This window comes from Xenopus laevis, chromosome 8S (genome assembly GCF_017654675.1).
Source record: "Xenopus laevis strain J_2021 chromosome 8S, Xenopus_laevis_v10.1, whole genome shotgun sequence".
Taxonomy (NCBI): domain Eukaryota; kingdom Metazoa; phylum Chordata; class Amphibia; order Anura; family Pipidae; genus Xenopus; species Xenopus laevis.
This window is the reverse complement of record NC_054386.1, coordinates 84915030-84942567: the sequence shown is the minus strand read 5'-3', so window position 1 is coordinate 84942567 and position 27538 is coordinate 84915030. Positions and strand designations below refer to the sequence as shown.

General features: G+C 38.4%; 1 protein-coding gene across 1 annotated transcript in view; it reads right to left on the bottom strand.

Annotated features, from left to right (window-relative positions):
* The window catches only part of axl.S (AXL receptor tyrosine kinase S homeolog), a 57628-nt gene extending 30378 nt beyond the window's left edge, over nt 1-27250 (bottom strand). The window contains exons 1-6 of the mRNA XM_018233328.2: nt 26931-27250; nt 12109-12310; nt 10483-10583; nt 10210-10392; nt 6054-6134; nt 86-201 (exon numbers count right to left, since the gene is read on the bottom strand). Of these exons, the coding sequence (XP_018088817.1) occupies nt 86-201; nt 6054-6134; nt 10210-10392; nt 10483-10583; nt 12109-12310; nt 26931-26994 (747 nt within the window). The 5' untranslated portion in view covers nt 26995-27250. The remainder of the gene's footprint in view (nt 1-85; nt 202-6053; nt 6135-10209; nt 10393-10482; nt 10584-12108; nt 12311-26930) is intronic.
* Nucleotides 27251-27538: the final 288 nt, after the last annotated feature.

Below are 27538 nucleotides of genomic sequence, written 5' to 3'. Positions count from 1 at the left end.
CTGCCAATGTGAGTGCACTTCATTAACATTTAGGTGCATGCTTGGCCTAGAATCACAATCACAATTTTAAGTTTTATACATTTACCTGTACTGTGCAAACATGCTGTGGATGGACTCCGCTTCTTCCAGGCTGCCATGAAATTTCAAGCTCTGTAGGGCCCCGGGACAGTAACTGCAGGTCTCTTGGTTTTTCTGGCAATACTTTATTGAGAAGAAATATGGAAAAAATATGAAACTACGATTAATTGAAATGAGTTATGAATCCTCGCAATTCCTTTTCATTTTATAAAAGGGCATTACTAGTGTGGTGTAAACCAAGGCCGGAACTAGGGGTAGGCAAAAGTGGCACCTGCCTAGGGCGCAATGCTGCAGAAGAATCTTGAACAGGCACCTGCCCGTTGGGGTATACGTATAATGTTATACGTATAATTTACAATGAATTGGACATGACTGTAGCTGCTAGAACTTCCCCTGCTAATGTGATGCATGGTCACAACTTGCTGTTGCATCAGGTATATATTGCAGAAAATGAATTTACATACAAATGTTATGTAGTGTAGTCTGCTACATCTGCATGAAATCTTCAACAACCTGGACTCCGGTGCCTATAGGAATATTAGCTGGGGTATATTCAAAATGCAGCTGGAAAATTATTTATTCTAGGGCTCCTCCAAAGCAAATTTTGCCTCTAAAACATAAAGATTGTGTGTTGGTTTTTTTTGCAAGGTTTCCTGGCAATCTTTCCAATACGTCTTTTTCATTTAATCTCTTATTTTGAATTTACTTCAGCTCACTTTAACCTCCTTTTTTCTAAAAAAAATCTACTAATGTGCAGCTCTGCAATGGTGTGTGAAGGAGTAATCCTTCCCTGAATAATAGGGATGCACCGAATCCAGGATTCAGTTCGGGATTCGGCCAGGATTCGGCCTTTTTAAGCAGGATTCGGATTCGGCCGAATCCTTGGGCCTGGCTGAATTGAATCTGAATTCTAATTTGCATATGTAAATTATGGGTGAGTATGGAAATTACGTGACTTTTCATCACAAAAAATTATTTTTCCACTTTTTCCTTTCCTGCCCCTAATTTGAATATGCAAACTAGGATTCGGATCCAATTCGGTAATCTGACAAATCCAAAATAGTGGATTCGGTGCATCCCTACTTAACGAACTGTTTTAAATATGTCACCAGAATGTAATTTTTTCATTTATTTCTCTCAGCACCAACTAATTGCAACCACATGGATACCTTCATGATAAGAACTGAAGCCTAGCACATACTATTTCATGTATATGACAATAAATAATAGCCTGTACAGTGCAAACAGTCAATTCCTGCAGCAACTCTGGTCCATTCACATCCCATGGGCTAATACTAGGATCAAATGATATGTGATATCAAATTCAACATAGATTGGAAACAGAACACATTCACACACAAAACAATATCTGCAATACTTGTAGCAAAAAAGTAGTGCTAAACAATAACAAAAAACGAATACCATCGAAATTTTAATGCTATCGGATACTAATCCAGAGTAATAAGGCCATGTTCAGGACAACTACTCAGCGTATTAGCCTGCTGCACCACAACTGCAAAAACTAATCATTTTGTTATCGTTATTAATGAAATCACTTTAGTGATCTAAATAAATGTTACTTCTCCTTTAATAAAGATTATAAAATGAGATCTTGGATAGCATGATATTGGTTACAAAGCCCCTGAGAGAGCTGGGCTTTAAACTGATTTATACTATTTTGCACTTAGACACATAAGAACCAAACCCAGTGTGTTTCAACATCTGGGAGGAGACCTTGTGCTGAGAGCTGAGTAGTGATACAAGCAGGAAAATATGTAGTGGCGTCACGAGATATCAACAAAAGTTCTCCTTCCAAGAACAGACCATTCCAATGGAACTTATTTTGTAGAAACTACAGTAAGATAAATTGACGAAATATACTTAAAATGCTTCTTAATAACCAAGGATAGGGCAGCATTGAGCATCTTACATAATGTTTTAGCATGAAACTGTATCTCAGCACAGACAAGCAGTTTAAGACATGGGTGGGGATGTTCTGCTCTCCAGCTGCTGTAGAACATACATCTTACGTCATGAAGGGATTACAGTTCAACAACAGCTGGAACTGAAAGACCTCCACCTATTCTTTAAAGAGATAGTTTTATATTAAAGGAGAATATATATTGCTTGGTTGAGAATTCCAGGAGTTGGATTTCAATCTCTAAATGCAATCAAAATGGACCATGTGGCCATATGATATGGGACAAACAGGACAAGGCTATGGTTCCCCATGCTGGAGTTCAGCAGGATAGAGCATTCCCAAGAATTCCATGTTTTTATGGGAAAGTCCTAATAAAAGGACATATAAAGGTGGAGAGACAATAATGTATAAAACAGTAATATTTAGAAGTATTGGGGTAAAGAAGAAAAAATTCTTCTTCTTCTTCTTTATTATTATTATTATAATTATTATTATTATGTTAATCCATTTTGAAGGAATGATTAACCATCCCCTTTCTGAAAAGACCTGAAAGACCTCCACCTACTTTTTAAAGTTATAGTTTTATATTAAAGGAGAATACAGTACATATTGCTTGGTTGAGAATTCCAGGAGTTGGATTTCAATCTCTAAATGCAATCAAAATGGACCCTGTGGCCATATGATATGGCTGGGACAAATAGGACAAGGCTATGGTTACCCATGCTGGAGTTCAGCAGGATAGAGCATTCCCAAGAATTCCATGTTTTTATGGGAAAGCCCTAATAAAAGTACATATAAAGGTGGAGAGCCAATCATTTATAAAACAGTAATATTTAGAAGTATTGGAGTAAAGAAGAAAAAAATCTTCTTCTTTATTATTATTATAATTATTATTATGTATCAATTTTGAATGAATGATTAACCATTCCCTTTCCCAGAGTGTAAAGTTATTTATAAGCTATAGCTTGCCAGTAAATAATAACTGCCTAGCTAACTCAATTCCCGAGTTGTCCTCCAATGATTCAATATAACCCGATGTTGGCTCTTGCTTTAGCTGATATAGAATAAGTGTGTCACCAGCTATTACAATTATCCCCAAAAACACATTTATCAACACTGGGCAAATTTGCCCATGGGCAATAACCCATGGCAACCAATCAAATTGCTGCATTCATTGTTCTACTTGCAGCTGGCTTCAAAAAGCTAATCACTGATTGGTTGCTATAGGTAACTGCCCATGGGCAAATTTGCCCATTGTTGATAAATGAGCCCCACTGTGTGAAGCACAGAGTTACTTCTTAAAAAAACTCTTTGGTTGATGTCACAATGATTAGATTCTATTACTTAAAAGTTCTTAAGTGTACAGTTTTTAGGCAAAGATCCATTTGCTTCAGCGGTGACAAATAGCTTCCATGAAAGTCTAGTAATGGTATATGTGAATGTACCTGGAGTAACATTATCTTTTAAAAGTGCATCAGAATTTAATAGCAGACACGGGGGCACATTTACTTAGCTCGAGTGAAGGACTAGAATAAAAAATACTTCGAATTTCGAAGTATTTTTTTGGCTACTTCGACCATCGAATTGGCTACTTCGACTACGACTTCGAATCGAACAATTCGAACTAAAAATCGTTCGACCATTCGAAAGTCTAAGTACTGTCTCTTTAAAAGAAACTTCGACCACCTACTTCGCCACCTAAAACCTACTGAGCATCAATGTTAGCCTATGGGGAAGGTCCCCATAGGCTTTCTAGCCAATGTGGGATAGAAGGAAAATCGTTCGATCGATGGATTAAAATCCTTCGAATCCTTCGATCGTTCGATCGACCGAATATCGCTAAATCCTTCGACTTCGATATTCAAAGGATTTAACTTTGAGGGGCGAATATCGAGGGTTAATTAACCCTCAATATTCGACCATTAGTAAATGTGCCCCACAGTGTCAAACAAGAAAAAGAATAATCAATTAAGTAGGGATGCACCGAATCCATTATTTTGGAACCCCCTAATCCGATTTGGCCAAATACCGAACCGAATCCTAATTTGCATATACAAATTAGGGGTGAGAAGGGGAAAACATTTTTTACTTCCTTGTTTTTTGACAGTCACACAATTTCCCTCCCCCATCCCTAATTTGTATATGCTAATTAATTTGCATATGCAAATTAGGATTCAGATTCGGTTCGGCCAGGCAGTAGGATTCGCCCGAATTCGAATCCTGCTGAAAAAGGCCGAATCCTGGCCGAATCCCGAACCAAATCCTGGATTCGGTGCATCCCTATCTTTTTAAAGTGCATCAGAATTTCATAGCAGACACAGTGTCAAACAAGAAAAAGAATAATCAATTAAGTAGGGATGCACCGAATCCATTATTTTAGAACCCCCTAATTCGATTCGGCCGAATACCAAACCGAATCCTAATTTGCATATACAAATTAGGGGTGGGAAGGGGAAAACATTTTTTACTTCCTTGTTTTTTGACTAATAGTCACACGATTTCCCTCCCCGTCCCTAATTTGCATGTGCAAATTTGAATATGCAAATTAATTATCATATGCAAATTAGGATTTGGTTCAGCCGGGCAGAAGGATTCGCCCGGATTTGAATCCTGCTGAAAAAGGCGGAATCCTAGGACGAACCCCGAACCAAATCCTGGATTCACTGCATCCCTACTTAGTACTTAAATAAAAGGCTCAATAACAATTATTAGAATTGTTAACAATTATAATTGGAGATGCATGTGGATAATCAAAGCGCAAAAGCAAAAGTTACAATCTCACCCGAAACCATCCTGTGTAAAATCTACAGCACTGACAAGCTGGTACTTCTGTGTCAGTACTTTAGGATATGCAGCACTTTAGGGGTAAAACTATATAAATATGTAAAATCTGACACATTTATAAAGAGTGAAATTTCAAATTCATGTAAGTTTCTTTAAAACTCCCATAAACTCCCATGAACTCGATATTCGACCAATCGAAATTTATTATAAAAAAAATATAGTTTTTTAAACTCGGGTGAATGTCACTGACCCGAAAACTCGAATCAAATTTTTTAAACTCGATTCAAAAAACTTGAATGTCAGGAAGGCTACAAACAACTCCAAATTAACCCCTGGACGTCTCCCTTTGACTTAAACAGCAATTCGGCAGTTTTAGGCGGCGAATAGTCGAATTTGAGTTCTTAAAGGGCCAATGTATGATAAATCTGAGAATTTTTTGAAAAACTCGAATGAATTTTAATAACTCCCTTGTCAAGTTTTGACCATAAAAAAACTCAAAAATTCGAATTTTCAATTTGACCCTTGATAAAGCTGCCCCCTAATATAAAAAGAAAATCTAATGACACTATTAAAGGTTATATAACATTATAATTAAAAAGGGTTAATGATGTGATGAATATAGATAATATAATACACTATACACTATATTATCTGAAATAATAATATCTAAATTGTGTTGCTAATGCATTCATTTAGGACTAAGGTGAGCCCACTGGTGATTAAAGAGTTACACAAGGTTCTATAATGTGTGACCTCCCTCTCACATACCAGCCAAGTCAGTGGGCACTGAGTCAGACCACAGAAGATCTAAACCAGTGAATCAGCCTCATTCTTTTCCATGGTTCTTCCGGAGAATGCGTCATGCAGTTTCAAGACAGGTGGGAATGATTAGTGGGGAACATTATTGGTTTGTAGTAAAAGGGTTTTTATATCTGTATTATGCTCATTGAGGGGATCCCTTGGTTAAGCCCACTGGTTCTGATTTTTCCTCTAATGTATAGCAAACTCTGCGTCGGACACTGGCCTATCACCTGGAAAACGGGTGTGAGTTTAGCAAGATCTGGACTTGGGAGGCATGGCGCTACCCATGGCTCTATCTTATTATATTATAGAGAGTTTTTTTTTTAAACACAACTCACATGGTACAAAACAGAGCAAACGCTACTAGACCACCCACCTTATATTATATCTTCCACATTCTATAATGTAACTGATCTTGCTCAACGGTTATATAAAAAGGCGCATCGCCATATATTTAACTGTATATTACCTTTAATGGTTGCCGTTCTTGATGTAGTGACTCCTTTAGCATTGTGAGCTTCACAGGAGAACAAGGAAGATTTATTGAGGCCTGGGGTGGCAAAGATAAAATAAAGATTTTTAAAAAGAAAACAGCACGTAACATAATTAAATGGGACTGATCCCAATCTAGAGACAAGATAACTGGTGGTTATTGGTGGTCAAACATTTTGCAAACATACAGTTACACAACGCTTTGTGTTTTATAGTAATCAAAATAGTTTGATAGGGGTTGAGAACAAATGAAAATGTGATATATGTCACTTGCTAGTCTATTCCAACCCAGAGAACAATATTTGAAGGGTTTGCTTGCAACAGTAAATCAGGAATGAGGAGACACAAAAGGTGCTTCATACATTGTAGTAATAATTTTATAAAGCTTAAATTGGAAAGTTTGAGAGTAAGTCGCCATGACAGGCAGTTGCAAAGACAAGATACAATATTTACTACATGGCCTTGGTGGCTTGGTGTAAACATATGAATACTGCAGACTGTGAATGGTCACAATTCGGTTGCATATTTACTTCTTATTTTCATCCAAGTGAGTGTGTTAACAATTTTTATCATTGTTTATTGTGAATAAAAGCTGCTTTATCAGCAGTAATTAGGGATGCACCGAATCCACTATTTTGGATTCGGCCGAACCCCCGAATCCTTAGTGAAAGATTCGGCCGAATACCGAACCGAATCCGAATCCTAATTTAGGGGTGGGAAGGGGAAAACCTTTTTTACTTGCTTGTTTTGTGACAAAAAGTCACGTGATTTCCCTCCCTGCCCCTAATTTGCATATGCAAATTAGGATTCGGTTCGGCCAGGCAGAAGGATTCAGCCGAATCCGAATCCTGCTGAAAAAGGCTGAATCCTGCCCGAATCCCGAACCGAATCCTGGATTCGGTGCATCCCTATAATTCATTTTGTGCAATGTGTAAGTTCTTTTAAACTGTTCAATTAAGATCTGCATTTAAACCAGGTGCAAGATTTCCTATGCTCAACATGTTGTTCGTGACTCGAATGGGGTAAGAATTGTCTGTTTTGTTTTAAAACCAATGTCTCGTTTAAATTTAGCTCTTAGAAAAAATCTTAGAATCATAAGACTTTGGCCTAGAGGAGCGTGAGAGGGAGAGAGTAAATACCAGAGAGTGAGGAATGTGAGACAATGCAGTGGGAGGAGGGATTTTATAGAAGAAGTGAAGAGACAATGCAGAGTGCACTACAGCCAATGAGTAATGAATTAGGAGAAAGTTGAGTAGAATTGGGATAATAGGAAGGCAAAAATGCAGAAGAAACTAAAACCCACTAATAGGGTGACTTGTCTTATTCATCCAAACACTGAGTCACACACTTACTAAATTACACACATACACACTAATGACAGCACTGATTGAAGCACACACATTTCTGCACTGATTCACACACATAAACAAAGATGATACACAGACCTATACAGTCCCTGTTACATCTGATAAACAAACAGACACGTGTTTAGCAAGCCAACAAGTTGTTTTTTTGGTTCATATCCTTTTCCTTTCCCTCATTGAGCTCTGGCAGTTTTCTAAAATCTTTAAATGAAAGCACAGTCACCCTGTTTCCTCAACAGATGTGTAGAGGAGACCTCCATCTGGAACTGATCTTACTCCATCTTGCTCGTCCCTCAGAGACAGAGACACCGAGACAACAACACAGCTGCCTTGTGGTCAGTGGCATCAGGCAGGGAACCAGAATTCCCATAGTGCATGCACAAAATTCCATACTTAAATTATCATAATGCAATGGATCATGGCACGGGGGATATTCTGGTTACCATTACTTAGCAAGAGTGACATGATTTCCTTGTTGCAATGGCACTGGAGTGTGATTTCTTGCTGAGTAATCAATGAAGATGTTTCACTACTAGGGGAGGGGTGTTATATCTTTCCAACTTGCAAGATAACTTGCAGAGCAGCAGTAAAGCGTGACTAAAGTTTATCCGAGCACAAGCCACATGACTGGGGGTACCTGGGAAACTGACAATATGTCTAGCCTCATGTCAGATTTCAAAATTAAATATAAAAAAATCTGTGTGCTCTTTTGAGAAATGGATTTCAGTGCAGACGTTTACTGGAGCTACACTATTATCTATTTTGAAAAAAAACATGGTTTTCCCATGACAGTATCCCTTTAAAATTCTTATTCAATGCACCACTTACGGTTCTAAATATGCAACCGACTGTAAAATAATCACTACAGTACACTACTAGTTGAAAAATTTGTATTTAAATAATACAACATAACAACTATATTATATTAGTACTTGTACATTGTATGTACTGTATATTCTGTCCATGCTTGGCTAAGCCCCTTGGTACAGAATGTGCTTCAATTTTAAATCTAGTTTCTAGTTCCCTGATTTCTGCCAAGACGGAAAGCTTTCAATATTTCCTGCCCCCATCCTTCTTCTTTGCCAGATGTCAGTAGAAATTAATTTCCCCCAGAAAACAGGAAAAAAGACTTATGCCAGCTAAAAATAGAGCGGGAATGTATTACAGAAAAAAGCCCCTGCTGTGATATCCAAAAAGAACACTGAGAAGAGATGGAATTTGCAGTCTTTTCAAATAATGTCAGTTCAATGGACTATTTTACCAAGATATAAAACAGGGGATTACAAATGAGTGTGTGATGGAAGAGTAAATAACTAGATTCAGGGATGTCTACATTTGTCACTGAGGAAGCCATTTGGCGAACGCGTCAGGCAGGAAGTGACGTCATGCTAGGATCACAGGAAAAGCCACAAGGGTAATTTACATGCTGACAGGGTCCCCTCAAGGAGAAAAAGGAGGGGGTCATTAATCAAAGACTGAATTTATCTAAATATTTTCTGGAAAAAAAAACTCCGACCAAATCCGCACAAGTTTTTTCGGCTTATTTATTAATACACTTTCCCGAAAATTTTGTTTGCGGCAAAAATATCGGAAAATTGTGAAAAATCCGATTTTCACAATCTTTTCGGAACTTTCATCCAATTTTCACAATTTATTTGGATTTTTTTACCCCGAAAACTCAGAATTTTGACCGAAAACTCAAAAAACTTTGGGGTATTGCCAAAAACCCAGAGCACATCAAAAAATCACTGGGACTTCTCCCATTGACTTATATGCAACCTCGACAGGTCTGAGATGCTGGATTTTCAAATTCAGACTTTTCCATCCTCTGGGTTTAATAAATTCCAAAAAATTTGTGCTTTTTTTTTTTTTAAAAGTCCAATTTTATAAAAAAAAATCACAACATTTTCATGATTTTTGCATTCGTTGTTTAGTAAATAACCCCCTATATGTGTGATTTACTTCAAACAAATGTGAGTGTTAAATTTGTTTTTAAAAATCCTTTTTAAATAAATGGTATTACACTATCCTGGCTTTATATTTTCCACATTGGAGCACGTGAGCCGACCTAGAAGGGAACGGAGATCTGCTAATACTACGGGCATTATATCGCATTACCCTCTTGTACGTAGGCAATTCGGCCATATGGTGGTGGAAAAAGATTGGATGTAAAGGAATCTTGCATTTCACCATTAAGAGAGGAACGTTTAAAGGGGAACTACATCTAAAAATAGATCCTGACACAAGGGTGCTGACGCAATATTTAACTATATTGCACTATTTTATGTTTTTTGTTTTTTTCTCTGTTGCCATAGGTGCTGATCCATATATAATTTTGGAGATTTTCTGACTGCAGCTGAGAGACTGTACGAGGATCGGCAAGGAAAAGTTAATCTAAAAGATTTTTTTCCCTAAAATTTTCATATTTTTATGTCTACATTTGTGTTGAGTTCAACCTGGTGGTAACTAAACATCTTCTGACATGAGCTCAATCAATTGGGGTATATTAAAAAGGTGCATAAACACTATCTGAACTTCCAGAAATGAATCTGTTGTGATGGATTCTGGGACTTGAAACCCCTCTGCTTTCCAAAATGGGCGGTGTACAGATTCTCAAAGCAGAAGGACATATACATTTATACACATATATAATTCTTATTATGAATTCACTGACATCACTCTGTACAGTTGAAGACCAGTTTGCACTAAACTTGAACCTCTGTTTAGAAATCATGCGGCATAATTGAAAATCAGAATATTGTCTCTTACCTCTCATTTCTAGAACAGAAGGCATTAATGCTAATGCATCATTGAGAGAATTGAGGGGGGCCCCATTCTGGAGCCATATAACATAAACTGGATCTGGGGGACCCTGGGCATGACAGCTGAGGTTGAAGGGCACATCTGGATAAGTATGTAGATCTTGGGGTTCTTCAATAAAAAATGGCAAACCTATAGATATTAAGAGAGGCAAAGTGATAGACACATGCCAAATAAACATGAAATATGCAATACATACACATGAAATATGTAGGTACAAACCTTCCAGCTCTAAGTAAGCTTCTTCAGATAGAATCTCATCTCCTTCAACAGTGACTGCGCACCTATAATGGCCTGAGTCTGAAAGCTGCAGGGAGGGAATGCTGCAAAATATAAATCAGAAAACAAAATGAGCAGCCCGAATGTTTGAGCTATTTCATGGCCTGTGATTGACAACCTGAATCCTAAAATCTGTTTACATCCATTATATCTTATCCATTAACATTTCTCTTACATCTGTGGGTCCATGATTGGCTTCTTGACATGGTATTTATTATTTCTAAGGAGAAGGTACAGGAAGCAACTATCGACTTAACAAAATGACTTCTTTAAAAGTTCTAAAAATATTTCAATCGCAGTGGTTATAAATATACAGAAGTAATAAGACTTAAAGCAATAATTACCAAAAAAAACTTTTTGTTTGTGGATAAGCAAATATGCCAAAAGGACAGCTCTAACTTACAGTATGCCCTCCTCTCATGCTAAATATGTTAAGAACATAATAATTGAATTATATATATACAGGTATATGTGCAAACAAATGTAGTAGAATGTAGTAGCACACTCCAGGGGTTTTGTTTAAAACAATAAAGCCTTTATCCAACATGGCACAGGAATATATATATATATATATATATATATATATATATATATATATATATATATATATATATATATATATATATATATATATATATATATAGCAGTTGTAAGAAGTTGCACTCACAGGTCTTAAGGTGAATAAAGTAAAAGTATTTTATTATCACCCCCTCTGAAGCGCAATGTCTGCTATTATATATATATATATATATATATATATATATATATATATATATACTGTATATATATATATATATATAAATACAGTATATATATGTATAGGCACATATACTATTTTTTATTAACAAATATTAATAAAGCACCAACATTATGGGGCAGATTTATCAAAGGTCGAAGTGAAAATTTTAATTAAAAAATTTGAATTTCGAGCTAATTTTTGTGTACTTCGACAATGGGAATAGTCCAATTTCTATTCGAATTTGAAATAAAATCTAAAATTCGAATTTTGAAATTTATCATGTACTGTCTCTGCCAAAATCTGCCATATTGCTGTTTTAGCCTATAGGGGACCTCCTAGAACCTATTTGGAGTCAATTGGTGGACTTTGAAAAATGTAAGTTTTTTTGGGAATCGAATGAATCGAATGCCCGATTACTTTGATTCGTAAAACACACAAAAATTTCGATTTAATTTCAGTTGATCTTTCTGAATTCAAATTTCGAAGTTTTTCAAATTGGAAATTAGACACTTGATCAATCTGCCCCAGTAATAAATAATGATATGCATATAGAATCATGTGCGAAAATGCATAATTTTGTACTTATTTTAACCTGCACACAAATACATTTTTTGTGCACACAGCCCAGAACAAATTAAATGGGACATTTGTTCATGTTTAATTATTTGTTAAAACATGAGGCTAGGCTTTACTATTGAGTGCTTTAAAATTTTACTTATATAACTACTTATACACTAATTAAAATGTCAAGTAATATAGAAGTAGAGAACATCATCTAATTCCTGTACTCAGGTGTTTTTGTGCCATAGTAGTGACATTCCACCACTAACCTCAATTCACTGATGGCGAGCCATTCTTCTTCTTCATCCAGTGGCATCTGGATCTGATTAATATCAGCAAATCCTAAAAGCTCTCCATTATGCAACCATTCCACATCAGGAAAAATCTCTTGTACTTTCACACTGCACCTGAGAACTATGTCTTTTCCCAGAGAGGATGTGATATTTGAGGGATTTTCCATAAAATGATAATCTAGACAACAAACAGAAGATATTTAATGTTATTGAATAGCGTGCATATTATTTCCGAACACAGAATCAAGAAAGGCTGAAGGAAAATAGAACCTATATCTAACCTAAATATAACCTATATCTATGTATGTATGTTGTATTTCATTTCCCTGACAATACTATATAATATTGTGTATATTTTTTGGAATATTTTGCTGGCAATGAGGAATCAGTTTCCCGGTTGTGACTGATTTTAATTTCCTTTCTGGGAAACAACAGCTGTGCACTTAGAACTGAAGCCAATGTCCCACAAGACAAACAAGATCAAGAGACTTATTAACATTTGGTGCAAAACTGCTTGATGATACCTGTCGATGATGTGCCTGAAAGAGATAAAGCATGAATTGAAGCCACTTATTACTGCTGGTGACAGCATTCATGGCCATGTGAGGAGGCACGGGAAGGTGAAAGGGGAACTCCACAAAAACATAACTTAAGCTTTTTGAAAAGTAAACATAATTTCAAGCAACTTTGCAATGCATATCAATTAAAAATATAAAGACTTTTCATGATTTTTAATGGCTTCTGACAGTTCCCTAAGCCTCGCCCCCTGTTCTCCTGCTGATCTGTCTGACTACTTTGCTGAGCTGGCTTACTACTGTTACTTTGTATCAATAGCCAGCTGTCCTCAGCCTGCATTCTCCAAACCCCACAATTCCCTGCACACATATGCATATATATATAGTTAAAACTTCATCCTTTATTTGCTCTAAGCTTGTCATTGGTTGTGATTGTCATGTGATGTTATCAATTTTGTATTTATTCCAGTGTGTGAGCTTTTTGCATAATGCCTATGAATAAGGACTGGAGTGGTCCGAAATGCATCAGGCCATAAGGCATCCAACTTCCTGTCACATATGGCTCCCTAAATTCAGAACAAGTGCTAAGCTCCCTGGTCACAGCTCAATCTTCCGCCTGTAGCAGCCGCCTCTAGGACTCAGATGCCACCAGGTCTTAACTTGAGAGGAGCAAAGCAGATGTTCTGAACGAGCAAAGGGGCATGTGCATTTCAAAGGTTTTGGATGGAAGGCACGGTTCAGGGGATAGACGAAAAGCGTAGTCAGGCAGGCTGGGGTCGGTACAGGCGGAGTTAAAGCAGGATCAATCAGACTGGGGTCAGTACAGACAGCTTGCAAAGAATAGTCAGACAGGTAAGGGTCAATATCGGTAGAGCTCAGAATAGTCAGGCAGGCAAGGGTCAGGATTGGCAGAGTTCAGAATAGTCAGGCAAGGATCAAAACTGGATACAAACAGACAGAATTCACACCTAGATAACAGTTGCAGCTACAAAATGGCAAAAAAAAATACCCTGCCATAGACAATACTGATAATTCCCTCTGCTAACACACAAGTAGTGTCTAAGCACAGCCAATTTTCACTATTGTCTATAAGTCTCCCAGAAGAAGACCTTGTGTCCCTGCCCTTAAATCAGAAAAGAAGACTCTGTCACTTGTACAACATGTGGGCAGATCTAGTGCATTTTTATATCCCTCAGTGTAGATAACAGTTTTCCAAATTACAAATTTCAAATAAAGTTTTGTAGAAATGTATGAAAATATATAGAATTTTTACAACACATATATTTCTCTCAACATTGTATACTATTTCCTGATTGAAGGACATTATATAAGAAGTTGTCCACCATTACAGAAATTCCCACTAATAGGTCAGGTCAGAGATGCAGCAACCATAGGTCAGTGTCCTTGAATAGCTTTACTCTGTTAGGACTGGACTTCTGAACTAATAATCCCTGGTTTTGGCTTGCTGGCTCCTATCAGACTGAATGGAGTCTGACTTCTTTGGCTCTATGTTCTTTTCCTGGCAGTTAGTGAAAGCCATTGACTCACTCCCAAGTCATCACTGTCCAATTGTCTATGAATAAGGGAACAAACGTGTCCCTCACTTGGTTGGCATGCTAGAAGAATATGCCATTGCAGGCTGAGATACTCAGCACTCTTCTACAATGTGCTATGTTTTATTTCTTGTTTGTGATGAGTATGACACATTATCATTTACTATGAAGAAAATGTAAAAAATTTGCTCAATACTGCTTCCCATAAAGATGTAAACTCTGTAATTGCCAATTTAGTTCCTTTTTCCTTAGTTGCCAATCGAGTTCCTCTGACACTTTCAATATGTAAATGTGATATTCATAAATAGATTTAATTTTCTTATTGTAATGCTAGTTAACAAGGAACCCAAGGAGACTGCTAGGAAGCACTTTTCAGTGAACAAAGTCACCCCTGATGACCCTGGTCTTCACCGACGCCCTTTTGAGGCGTTGGACTTTCTGCTGTAGAATCAACAGGGAATCTGAACACGTCTGGGATACTCACAGTACAGATAAGGAGAAGGCAGAATCAAAGTCAATGGCCAGGCAAAGTTTGGGACAGGCAGCACGGATAAGAGTCGGAGGCCAATACGGACAAAGCTTATGCGGGATCCGAGTCAGAAGGCAGACAGGAGTCAAAACCAGAGTATCAAACATGGACAGGATTGGAATCAAAAGGCAGGCAGGAGTCAAAACCAGAGTAGCAATCATGAATAAAGCTTTAGCAGGAACCGAACAAACAGAAGCCAGCTAGGCCAAGGAGGGGAAGGGGAAGCCACTATTTAAGGCAAAAGGGGCCATTGGGAGAAGGGAATCTAAGATGGACAGAGAAAAGGACCAATAGCTAAACAATAGAGCAATCACCTTCCAACTCAGGTGCCAGTTAATTGGGGAAAAGTAAGTGTGCATGCAGCAAATGTGGATGTGCAGAGCACCATTTCACCTCGGCCGAAATCATGCGAATCATCATCATGATACAAACAAGAACATCTAGCATACAGAATATTCATTCCATTACATGAAAAAATCTGAGTCTTGAGTCATTTCAAGGATTGTGTGATCTATTTTGTTATATAGAGAACCCTGAAGTTTAGGTATGTTTTACTCCCCTGTTTCCCCTGTATTTGGACACCTAAGAGGTCCTTTGATTCACCCAGGCAGCTATGTCCCTTTTCCTGGGTCCTGGTAGGAGATTATGTTATAGCCGTTGTAGGAGCGAAAAATAGTGGCAGATTATTTTAGCGAGCAGTTTTTGACCCCAACAAGGAGAGATGTCGGGGGTTAGCACCCTTGTGGTGATCAAGCTGCCAGGCAGGCTCGGGTGGGTGCGGGCGGAGGGAGGGCGGGTTCGGGTTTTACACGACCTGCACATCACTACTGCCAACACACCAATATTACAACTAAAAAAAATACACATGTTGGGTTAGGAATAAAAACTACACCATAAAAATCATGACAGAATCCCTTTAATTTTCAACTGATTTACTCTAAAGGGTAAATAACTAGGGGATAAACCCAGTAGCGATCCTAGAGGGGGGCAGGCCCTGGTGCGTGATGCGCAGCCGGGCCTCGCCCCCCTCCGTAAGGCCGCATAACTAGGTGTTACTGGGCCCCACAGCAAATTCAATTAAGGGCCCCTAAATATTGGTAAGTTGACCAATTCTACCAAGATCTATTGAAACTACTCACTGGACCCCCCCTTACACTCATGCCCCCTGGCAATCATAGGGTCTGCCCCTGTCCATTGCTTTATACAGTACTGAGTCTCTGTAAGACACATATACATTACACTCACTTCAATACCAACTTGCAAGCCATTCAAAAATAGATTTAATAATGTTAGCCAATAAACAGAACCCTGTGGCATACCACTTATAGCTCTGGTCTAAACATATCATTAAGACTTACTCTTTTTTTACACAATCTGTCAGCCAGCTATTTATATCTCTATAAAGTACTCATTTATAAGGCACTCTTTAGAAAGCCTGTGTAGACCAAACTGCTACAACACCACTGCCAAGCTTTCTGCTCATTGCACTGTAAAAAAATAAATATTTTTGTTTGGCAAGATCTGCTCCTGAATAAATCATGCTAATATTACTCAGAGTGCTCCAAACCACAATATTGAACAGAATCTAAAAATTAACCTTTAAATAATTTCACCTCTCCAGATGTTAAACTTTGAACACTATGGACACAGATCAAATATTGGAATTACATTTGACTTTCCTCAAATCTATTAGCACCTTACCAGTCTAGACAAAAGCAGATGTGATGATATATGTACCAGGGAATGTATTTCCCCACATAACCACAAAAAGTATCAGCTTAACTGGCTGAGCTGGAAAAGCTGTCATTTAGAATTAGTAACCTTATGATATCTTATAGCGATGTGTACATGGCAGTCCAGGATCTGCTTTCAGTTTTGGAGAACATATAGTGATAAAACTTGCTTCCCCAAAACACTGTTTTCTCTCAACACTGCTACATTTGTGTTACAACATATTAATTCACTAACATTGCCCCTATTTAGGCAGGGCAGCCCCAATTCATGGACCCTCAAATGGTTGGGGATTATCCAAAGGTGGCTATGAGAAACTGGATATTGCCAGAGTGGATTCGGGGCATGTTGGGAGGTACAGTGCACTCTAAATTGCAAACTGTATGTTAATTGGGGTGGAAGGGAGTGCAAAAGACTTTTTCTAGCCCTATACTGTATGTTTCCAACTTTATAACTGAAGTTAATAATTTCAGCATGTGGCCCCCTAATATCTGGGTAATAAGCCTCTGGTTAAATATCATGAATTGCTGTCAGGCCAAAAACAAAACATACCAATGACCTTACTCAGTTTGTATTTATCTGTACAGCTTAGGTAAAAATGTTAATGTGTATAGTATGAAGTTGACAAGCAGTACTGTCCCCTCTTCTGATTATGGATGGCTGCTGGAGTTTATCATAAATTGCATTCTTCATATGTCTTTCAAACCATCTCCTTCACCCACAATATGCATATTGCTCTCCTCAAAAGAGTGTCTCTTTTCCTTTAGCTGTAGATAGACTGCAGACTCATGTCCTGTGGATTTAGCCCCCTATGTTGGACCATTTGCTTAATGAGCAAGTTGTTTTGTTTTCCCAATGTATAGATCTGTTCACTACACTAGACAGCATATACCATATTACTTTGTTTGTGCTTAGCCCTTGGGTCATGTGTGTGTCAGTTTCTGCCTTAGTATGTTGTTTAAATGTAAAGTTTGTTGAAAATTCTCTTTGCCTCCCTTTTGTGTATTGGACGGGCATTTGTGCTTTTCCTAGATGCTGTTTTGACAAGAGCACGGTCAAAGGCACAGTTTTCAAAACTCCTTTGAGACCTTTGTATTTCTTGCGCTTAGTTAAGGCATTTATAGTTTCAACCCAGTAGTGTAGATTCTGATAACCCCAAGTATACCTTTGATAGGAATAACAGCAACACCAAATACTGATCAGTATGAGCAGTGTCGGACTGGGATGTCAGGAGCCCACCAGAAACTCTTAGACCTTGGGCCCACCAGAAAACCTAAAACCATGAGCCCACCAGAGAACCTTAGACAGTGGACCTTTCCAAACTATTATTCCTCCTCTACTAACTCAACCTCTTTATTCTTCTAGTCTTTTATATCTACTTACAATATTCTCCCATTATTAAGCATAAAGAAATAGGGAATGACCATGAAATAGGCCAAATGTTTTGAAACAAGAGGTCCACTGACACCTGGGCCCACCAGGAGTTTTCCTGGTATCCTGGTGGGCCAGTCCGACACTGAGTATGGGTGGGTTTCATGCACACTTCAATATTCAGAATTCTGCTCTTTGGTGTAGATTTCACAGTTCAAAAATGACAGTTTGTTGATTTTCACATCATCATTGCTAAACTTTGTGTTCTTGTCCACTGAGTTTATGTGGTCGGTGAAGGCTGGACCCTCATGTTTCCGAATTTTAACGCAAGTGTCATCGACATATCTTAATCAATGATTCTGTATTAGTCCCTTGCATGTAGAATATAACAACAGTGAACCCTTGAAGCCATGTTTTCATCATAATGTTGTGTTAAAACATACAGTCCAGTAAAAGAACTTGTTCTAGGTTGAGATTTGTTTTTTTGCCGAGGGGGTTATACTTTTCAGTGATTTTCTCAATTACTCCTATAGTATACGTGTGAAAATGATGTATCATCATAACCTACAACCATCTTGTCCATAAAAAGCTGCACAGGTGACATTATTCTTTTTAAGCTGTTGCAAGCAGTTTATACCTTTTTGCTTGCAACCACTAGTATGACGAATCACTGAATAGTGTGGCTACATTGAAGAACAGTCGTACGTGTTTAGCACTACTGTGCATTTTTCTTTATCCACTAGCAGAATGGTGATGCTTTCACCATTGACGAATGATGTCAGAGCCCTCCTCTCCTGCACATTCCGGTTAGAAGGAGGATCTTTAGCATTAGCTATGGCTGATACATGTGTATATTTTTAGACCCGTCCACCGGTAGGCTATTAATGTGAGTTTCAGTCTTCTAATTTAGAGCGTTGTTGTAGAAACTGGTCTTTCTCACACTCTCAATTAAAATTAGGATACACGAGGGATCATTTACATTACAAAACATGGTGTGTAAAGTGCAAATAAAGGCCATTTATTTGCACTTTACATATTGTGTTCTACTGGTTACAAATTTTCACAGGTCTCTGCACTATGAAACCTGCCACTTCCCCTAGAAATACAACTCTAATTGCATTTGTCAGCATTGTATTGGTAAGGGGTAGAAGTAGGGAGGCAAGTAAACTTCTCTCCACCTGCCCCCTGTTTATGCGGTTAATTCAGATTTGCAAATTAAGAGCAGGTTGCAATGAGACCCTCTTAAAAAAATGATATGAATAATTAAGGTCAAGGTGGGTGGTACACAAGGCCAGTGTCGGACTGGCCCGGCGGGACACCGGGAAAATACCCGGTGGGCCCCGACCTTCAAGGGGCCCCGCCGGGCCAGACCCCCAATCGTAATAGTTAAAAAAAAAAAAAACGTAGCCGGCGCGATGCGCTGTCTGCGCATTCTCGTCGGCACGGGTGCCGTCTGCGCATGCGCGCCGGCATGGGACAACGCCAAAGGGGAGCCGGCGCTGGTGCAGCAGCAAGGGGAGGCAGGGGCTGGGGGGCCCTGGACAGCAGTCCCGGTGGGCCCCAGGCCCCCCAGTCCGACCCTGCACAAGGCTGCCATTAGAAATCACGGGGGCCCATGTACAATAACATTTTTGGGGGGCCCTGGGCTCCGCCCACCCCAGCCTGTAAGCCCCACCCCAGATCCCGCTCACCCACACCACAGTTGAAAGAGTACACAGATATCAGCGCTGCAAATGGTAAACCCCTGCCACACAAAAGTTATAAAAAGCCATTGATGGTCAGGGCCCCCTTATAAGTTAATAAAAAAAACATTGGTAACAGGGCCCCCCATAAAAGTTTTTTTAAAAATCATTGGTGGTCAGGGCCCCCCCATAAGTTAAAAAAAATGTTGGAGCCAGGGCCCCCCACACAAGTTAAAAAAAAGCATTGGGGCCTCAGAGAATATTTTTTTTTAAAAAAACATTGGTGGCAGGGGCCTATTGAGTATTAAAATAATTCCAATGTATAATTGGGTATGACTGTAACCTTTAAAGGCAGAACGTTTCTGTAGCCGAATTCTTGTTAGCATCTCCGCCGTGGGTGCAGCAATAATATCCAAGAGAGTTGTAGTTAAACAAGAACAGGCAAAACTGCAGGTTAACTGCTCAAACTGCTGTGTTTGAACAGTTAAACTTAATCTTATCTTGTAGTGCTGACAATAAACACAGAAGTTTGAGCAGTTAAAGGAAAACTATACCCCCCAAACAATGTAGGTCTCTATAAAAAGATATTGCATAAAACAGCTCATGTGTAAAACCCTGCTTCATGTAAATAAACCATTTTCATAATAATATACTTTTCTAGTAGTATGTGCCATTGGGTAATCATAAATAGAAAATTGCCATTTTAAAAAATAAGGGCCGCCCCTTGAGATCGTAGGATTCACTGTACTCACAAACATACCAACAAACCCTACATGTTAGGTCACATGAGCCAATTAACAGACAGAGTTGTGTCTTTTGCTTCCACACTTCTTCCTGTTACAGTTAGAGTTGTAGTATTTCTGGTCAGGTGATCTCTGAGACAGCACAGAGACCATCACGAAATGGTGGCTCAAGGCAAGAGATGTAAAAGGGCAATATTTACTTAAATATATATTCCAGTTTGGTAAGATTCTTTAATATGTCACTTAATATGATATGAACTATCTGTTGCTTAAGTGTTCATTTTGGGGGTATAGTTTTCCTTTAACCTGCGGTTTTGCCTGTTCTTGTTTAACGACAACTCTCTTGGAGAGTATTAAAATAATACATTGGTGGCTAGTGGTTTAAAAAAAGAAAACAACACACATTGGTGTTCAGTAGAACTTAACTTGTGGCTTCAGGACTTTCGTGACTTTGTGTCTTTTCACGGCTTCAAGTTCAGCTCTTTTCGTGACTTTGGGTCTTTTCGCGGCTTCTGGATTTTAAGTTCGGCTCTTTTCGTGGCTTTGGGTCTTTTCATGGCTTCGGAACTTAAAATTCGACTCTTTTCGTGACTTCAGGTCTTTTCGCTGCTTTGGGATTTCATCTTTGGCTCCTTTCACGGCTTCGGGACTTCGGCAGTTCGGGACTTCGGAAGAGGCGGCACGGCTTTGGTGCAGCACAGTCCCCTTTAGGCCCAGGCCCGGTACAGGAGTACCATCACAATTTATTTTATATAACATAGACATTTTATACATATTTGTTCAGAAATCAAATCACAGACGTTTTTGCTGAGATAGAACCAGTGTAGAAATAGAGATAGAACCAGTGTAATATTAACCCAATCAAGTTAACTATAGTTCTGCAGCAAAGTTAACAAATAATCAAATATTTCCAGAATTCCTGCTCCCCTGGGAATAAACAGGAACTGCTCTAGTCAAAAAGCTATTAAACACAGCTTGCTTACATCTAAAAGGAGGAGGAATTTATTATTAATTTCTCATCCAAGAAACATTGTACTTCACAGGGATAAATGTCTCGAAAGTATAGGTTTTTTTGTGATTGTTTTTCTTTAGAGGTGCCATGCAGTCACATTGTTTATTGCTTCCTCTATATTTAAGCTTCTGTGTTTGAGAACAATCAAAAAAGGGGGGCATCTACCTAATGTTTCATAGAGGCCTATGAGCCTCTGGCCCACCCAGTCAAAATAATGCCATTGAACCATTAAACTGGCGGCACAAATGCGTTAAAATTTTGAACAAACCTCCAATTCCCCGTGGACAGATCAGCCTGTTTGAATTTAAATTATAAATGTACACTGATCTCACTGAACAGACAGTAGATATGTAGAACCTTGTTCCGGGGTTGGCTGGTGATGACTCCACCCACATGATTATGACGATTATATTAGTTCATTGGCTGATTCATATATATATGTTTTGGTCTCTTGTAACTATCTGATCAAAAAAAGAAATTGTTCACAATGCTCATTTGCGGACCCCACACATCAACCAATGGTTATACAATTACATTGTAACATTGTCATTTGGGGTAAAAAGACACTAATCGATCAAGTTCAACCTTTCAAAGTTTCACCCACAGGGGAGGGTGAATATAACAGAAAACATAATAGATTAGAGCATATGTCACAATGAGCAATACAATTCAACATCCCAGGACTATTTAGCAAAGGATGCTGAAAGCTCAAGTTTAAAACTACTGCTGGCTTGTACCTGGGCATTGTGATGTTTTCCTTATAGCACACTGTGCTCTGCTGAACTAGCTTTACCTCCTCTCCTACATATTACAGTGCCCCCCCCCATTGTTACTGATTGTAGAAACTCCTCAAGTAAAGTTACTCATGTGCTCCACTTTAACGAAACTTGTTATAGAATGTTATGAGGATCTAAAAGAGCAAAATACCTCTTTAAAGGGCATTTAAAGGCAAAAAAATAAAATCACATTTTACCTTCTTTAATGAAAAAGAAACCTATGTCCAATATACTTTAATTATAAAATGTGTACTGTTTTTTTATAAAAACCTGTCTGTATGCAGTGAAATTCTCCGTTCATTTACTGCTGTGGATAGGAATTGTCAGACGGTCCCTAACTGCTGGGCAGGTAAACAATCATACTTATGAACAGCAGGGGGAGCCCCCGCCTTACTTTCCAGAACTCAAGCAGCTTTGTTTGTTACCCTGTAGAGCAGTCGGCGACTGTGTAGTGATTTGTATTGGATTTTATTTTTGCCTTTACATCCCCTTTACTGCTTCCAACTCCAGCTGCAGGGATAAAGATCATGGAGCCAGATTTAATCAGATAAACTGAGATTCTATTTGGAGGATTATTTTGCTGCAGTCACTGGTTCTGTGGAGTTGGAGAAAGTTTGTATTAAACAATACAAAAACTATAAAATCCACATTAGATTACATGACAACACAGGACCCAGTGCAGTCTGTATATTCTGATTATTAATCAGTTTTGCTGTATCGGCTTCTGGAAGATATTATTTGACTTGTGCTGTTTTGATAATTTATGACGATCCCTAAGCAGCCCAGACCACACTGAGCATGTGCACAGTCTTGGTCTTGCAAAGATGTTTAAAGGGGTTGTTCACCTTCCAAACACTTTTTTCAATTCAGTTGTTTTTAGATTGTTCCCCAGAAATAAAGACTAAATTCAAATACTTTCCATTATTTATTTTTTATGTTTTTTCCCAAAATCTAAGTTTAAATTTGAATATTTGTGTCTGTGGTGTTTGAGTCTGGCAGCTCAGTAATTCAGGTGCAGACTCTAAACTGTTACAATTTTGCAACATTGAGTTGATCCATTTCTCAGCAGCATCTCTGGAGTATTAGCAACTATTGTATCAAGTCTAACAGCTGCTTGTAATGAAACCCAGAGATTCTGCTCAGCAGGGACAAAGATAAGAAATGTATCAACTAAAGGTATCCATTTAGAACAGTTTACAGGATCGGCGACCCCCCCTCCCAGAGCTGCTTCAGAAGGAGAGAAATGACACTTTACACTTCAATATTAGAAAAACCGTCACACATAGAAAATGGAAAGTCATTGGAAAAAGTCGTTATTTCTGGTGATCTATCTGAAACCAACTAGTTGTTTGAAGGTGAACAACCCCTTTAACAAAGTTACAAGATGGTGACCCCCTGTGGCCAACTTTGAAAGCATAAATTATTTGTTTGATTAGGCTTGTGGTGCAGTAAGTTCATGTTTATATTTAGCATACAAAATACAGCATTTCTAGCCTTATTCTATTTTAGACTTTACTTCCCCTTTAAATTGCATACTTAATCAATTACAGAGAAGACTTTGTTTACAAAACACTTATGAAGCATTTCTGAGAACCAACTCAAAGCAAAATGTTAATTTTAGTTATAAATTGAATGTGGAAGCGACCCAGCAATCTTCCTACTCCTTCCTCCACAAAAACTTGCTTGTGTAGTGCACCCGTTGGACACTTTGTAAACAATGTAAGCTGGTAACAGTCTTATTTATCAAAGCAGATACAGTATCAAGGAACCAAAATGGCCATGAAGAATCACAACTTTAATCATAATATAATGTCACCCTAAACAGAGAAAGATAGGAAACGTGACATTCTGATGTGTGATTTTGTCCTAAGAACACACTATTCTAACTTAACTTTACCTTTACTATTCCCCCCACTAACATACTTTTACCTCCTCTCCTAAATTCTCCTAGTAAATGTACTCCTGTGCTCCACAAATTACCTTTTCAATTTTACTTTGTCAGTGGGCATGTAAAACCTGCTAAACCCTAAACTTGTGAACGATTCAAAAAGAGCAAAAATCCTCTTAATACTGCATAGGTAATGTAAACGTATTACAAAGAAGACTTTGTTTACAAAACACAAAGCATTTATGAAAACAAGTTGTGACTTTTAGTTAAAGTCATCGTAAAACATGTTTTTTTTAAAAAACACATCAGTTAATAGCGCTGCTCCAGCAGAATTCTGCACTGAAATCCATTTCTCAAAAGAGCAAACAGATTTTTTTATATTCAATTTTGAAATCTGACATGGGGCTAGACATTTTGTCAATTTCCCATCTGCCCCATGTCATGTGACTTGTGCCTGCACTTTAGGAGAGAAATGCTTTCTGGCAGGCTGCTGTTTTTCCTTCTCAATGTAACTGAATGTGTCTCAGTGGGACATGGGTTTTACTATTGAGTGTCGTTCTTAGATCTACCAGGCAGCTGTTATCTTGTGTTAGGGAGCTGCTATCTGGTTACCTTCCTATTGTTCTTTTGTTTAGCTGCTAGGGGGAAAAAGGGAGGGGGTGATATCACTCCAACTTGCAGTACAGCAGTAAAGAGTGACTGAAGTTTATCAGAGCACAAGTCACATGACTTGGGGCAGCTGGGAAATTGCCAATATGTCTAGCCCCATGTCAGATTTCAAAATTGAATATAAAAAAATCAGTTTGCTCTTTTGAGAAATGGATTTCAGTGCAGAATTCTGCTGGAGCAGCACTATTAACTGATTTATTTTAAAAAAATGTTTTTTTCCCATGACAGTATCCCTTTAAGAATTAAATGTGGAAGTGACCCAGCAAACCTCCAACTCCTTCCACATCACGTGCTTGTGTAGGGCATCCGTTTGACACATTTTAGTTCATTAAAAGTCTTATTTATCAGCAGATACAGTAGCAAATACCAAAATAGCAATGACCAAGAATTACAACTGGAATCATTATTATAATGTCACCCTAAACAGAGAAAGATGGGTAACGTGACATTTTGATGTGAGCAATGAGCTAAAAGTTTAGAGGGAAGGAAAAGGGAATATATTACATGATTTGTTGAGCCCAATGTATCCCAAGAACTGGTACTGAAAACCCGGCACTTCCTTCATTAAACGTTGTAACGAAATTCAAAAACATTTTTAATTTTTTTTCATTTTTACGAAATTGTGGCAATTTTTTGTGGTCAACATAGAGGAATACAGTGTCTTTTTCCCCCCAGATATTATATGCTCTCCTGGAATTTATGCCATTTTCATGCCATCCCCAAGAAAATGTAAACTATGGGCTCTATTGTATACAGTATCTTTTTTTCCCCAGACATTATGTTTTCCTGGAATTTATGCCATTTTCATGCCATTCCCTAGAAAATGTAAACTACAGGCTCTAGTGTATACAGTATACATGGGAGAAGTGGGTATGCCATCTGTGTATAAAGCTGTTGACAAAAGCAGATTTCTGGAACAGAGGAGTCTAGATTTTTGGAAAACTTTAAGGTTAGTGACAGATGGGGAGATTAGTCGCCCATCGACAAATCTCCCCTACTTCAGGCAACTAATCTCCCAAAAATGCCTTCCCGCCTGCAAGATAATGGGAGAACTGGGTATGCCATCTGTGTATAAAGCTGATGACACAAGCAGATTTCTGGAACAGAGGAATCTGATTCCAAATGTCTTTCGATTTTTGGAAAACTATAAGGGTAGTGGCAGTCGCCCAGCGGCAAATCTCCCCTACTTCGGGGCAACTAATCTCCCCAAAATGCCTTCCCGTCTGCATGAATACAAATCGCCAACGGGATGACGGGAAGTTGCTAGAATTTTCCTCGTGAGGCAACTTCGGAAATGTATGCCATCCCGCCGGTACTTCGTATTCCTGTTGATGGAAAGGCATTTGGGGAGATTAGTTGCGCGAAGTAGGGGAGATTTAGCTCTGGGCGACTAATCTCCCAGTCTGCCAATACCCTTAAGTAGAAAACAACTGTATATAAGGGAGTATTATCTCTTAGAAGAACAAATAGGTGAGGAGGAGGGATGAGATAGGCGTCTTGATGTTTTCATTTAAAGAGTAAGACATTTGTATACCCTGCTGTGATCTAACACATTCAGACATACAGAGAGGATACCTGATCCATCTGTAATAGGAGTAGGATACAGAGACCAAAATGTACCTTGTCATCTGTGTAATAAGGGAACCTATAGAAAGACATTTTGATATCTGTACACTATATAAGGTAAGAGGTCAGTACCCTCATGTGTTTGTACGAGGAGTAGGTGAGAGGCAGGTACCCTGATGTCTGTGGTTAAGAGGAGGTGAGAGATGAGTCTTGATGTGTTGAAGTCCATATATGCAGAGAATGTGAAAAGTGCATGTCCTGTGGTCAGTGTATTAAGGTTATCATATTCTTGTAGCTTCAGCAGGAAAAACGTATATATTAAAGAAAATGTATATATTTATAGATTTTTTTTTTAAAACTTTATAGATTTATATATAGTAAAGAAACTAAATTAGTTTCCTCCTGGTATCATTGTATTAGGGCGTATTTATCCATGAAGACTGTCCACTAGAAAAACAGGAAAATCGAGTTGTTTTAGTTTTTTTTTTAGAAAAGGTGGCCTTTTGACTGTGTATTAGAAGAGATAGGTTCAGGACACCTGTGTATTTGAGGAGTAGCAAGGCAAGTGCAAGGATGTCTGTGTATTAGAAGTGCAGAGAAGATAGATGTGTTCATATATTTGAATCAGTAGACAGAGAGGTCTCTTGTGTTTGTGTGTATAAGAAAAGAAAAAAAAGGTGTCCTGTTTTTTCATCAGTAGAAAGGTAAAGCAGGTGCCTTCCTATGGACTCATTATAGGGGGAGGTAATAGAATTGCACTCACCGTATTCTCCAAAGGCAGCTCCAAGTATTGCCAGTAACACCAATACTGCAGGCATGTGTTCCATCCCGGCACAGAGAACACAAGCACCACTAACTTCCCATGTAATCCAAAAGTACAGAACTCCTGAAAACCCCCCTCCAGTTAAAGCAACAGTATAGAACTAAGATTTGATGGCCATGAGATGAGGAAAAGATTTCTTTCTGCAAAGAAAAGTCAGAATAAGTGAGTGTGTGTGAGAGACTGGGGGAGAGTCGAGGGCTAGTAAGAAGGCTGAACTCTGATTCTGTGTGTGACTCACTTACACTCTCTTGCACTGTGCACAATAGGGAGGGGAAGGCATTCCATACCAATAGTTCATCCCACCATAGAGGGAGGGAGGAGAGGCTAAACAAATGCTGAAATGGGCAGACGATATTTAAGAAAGCAAGACAAAAGTAAAGGAGATAGGCAAAACAATGGGAGATGAATGTAGGCAGTTCTATACTCTTCTGCACATTACGGCACACAAAAAAAAGCTTCTTATCATAACAAAGTGATTGTATATGTTTTTGCATTCCTGGGTGTTTAGTCAAAGGCAGATATGAACAAAGAAAGATTACAGAGTCTGA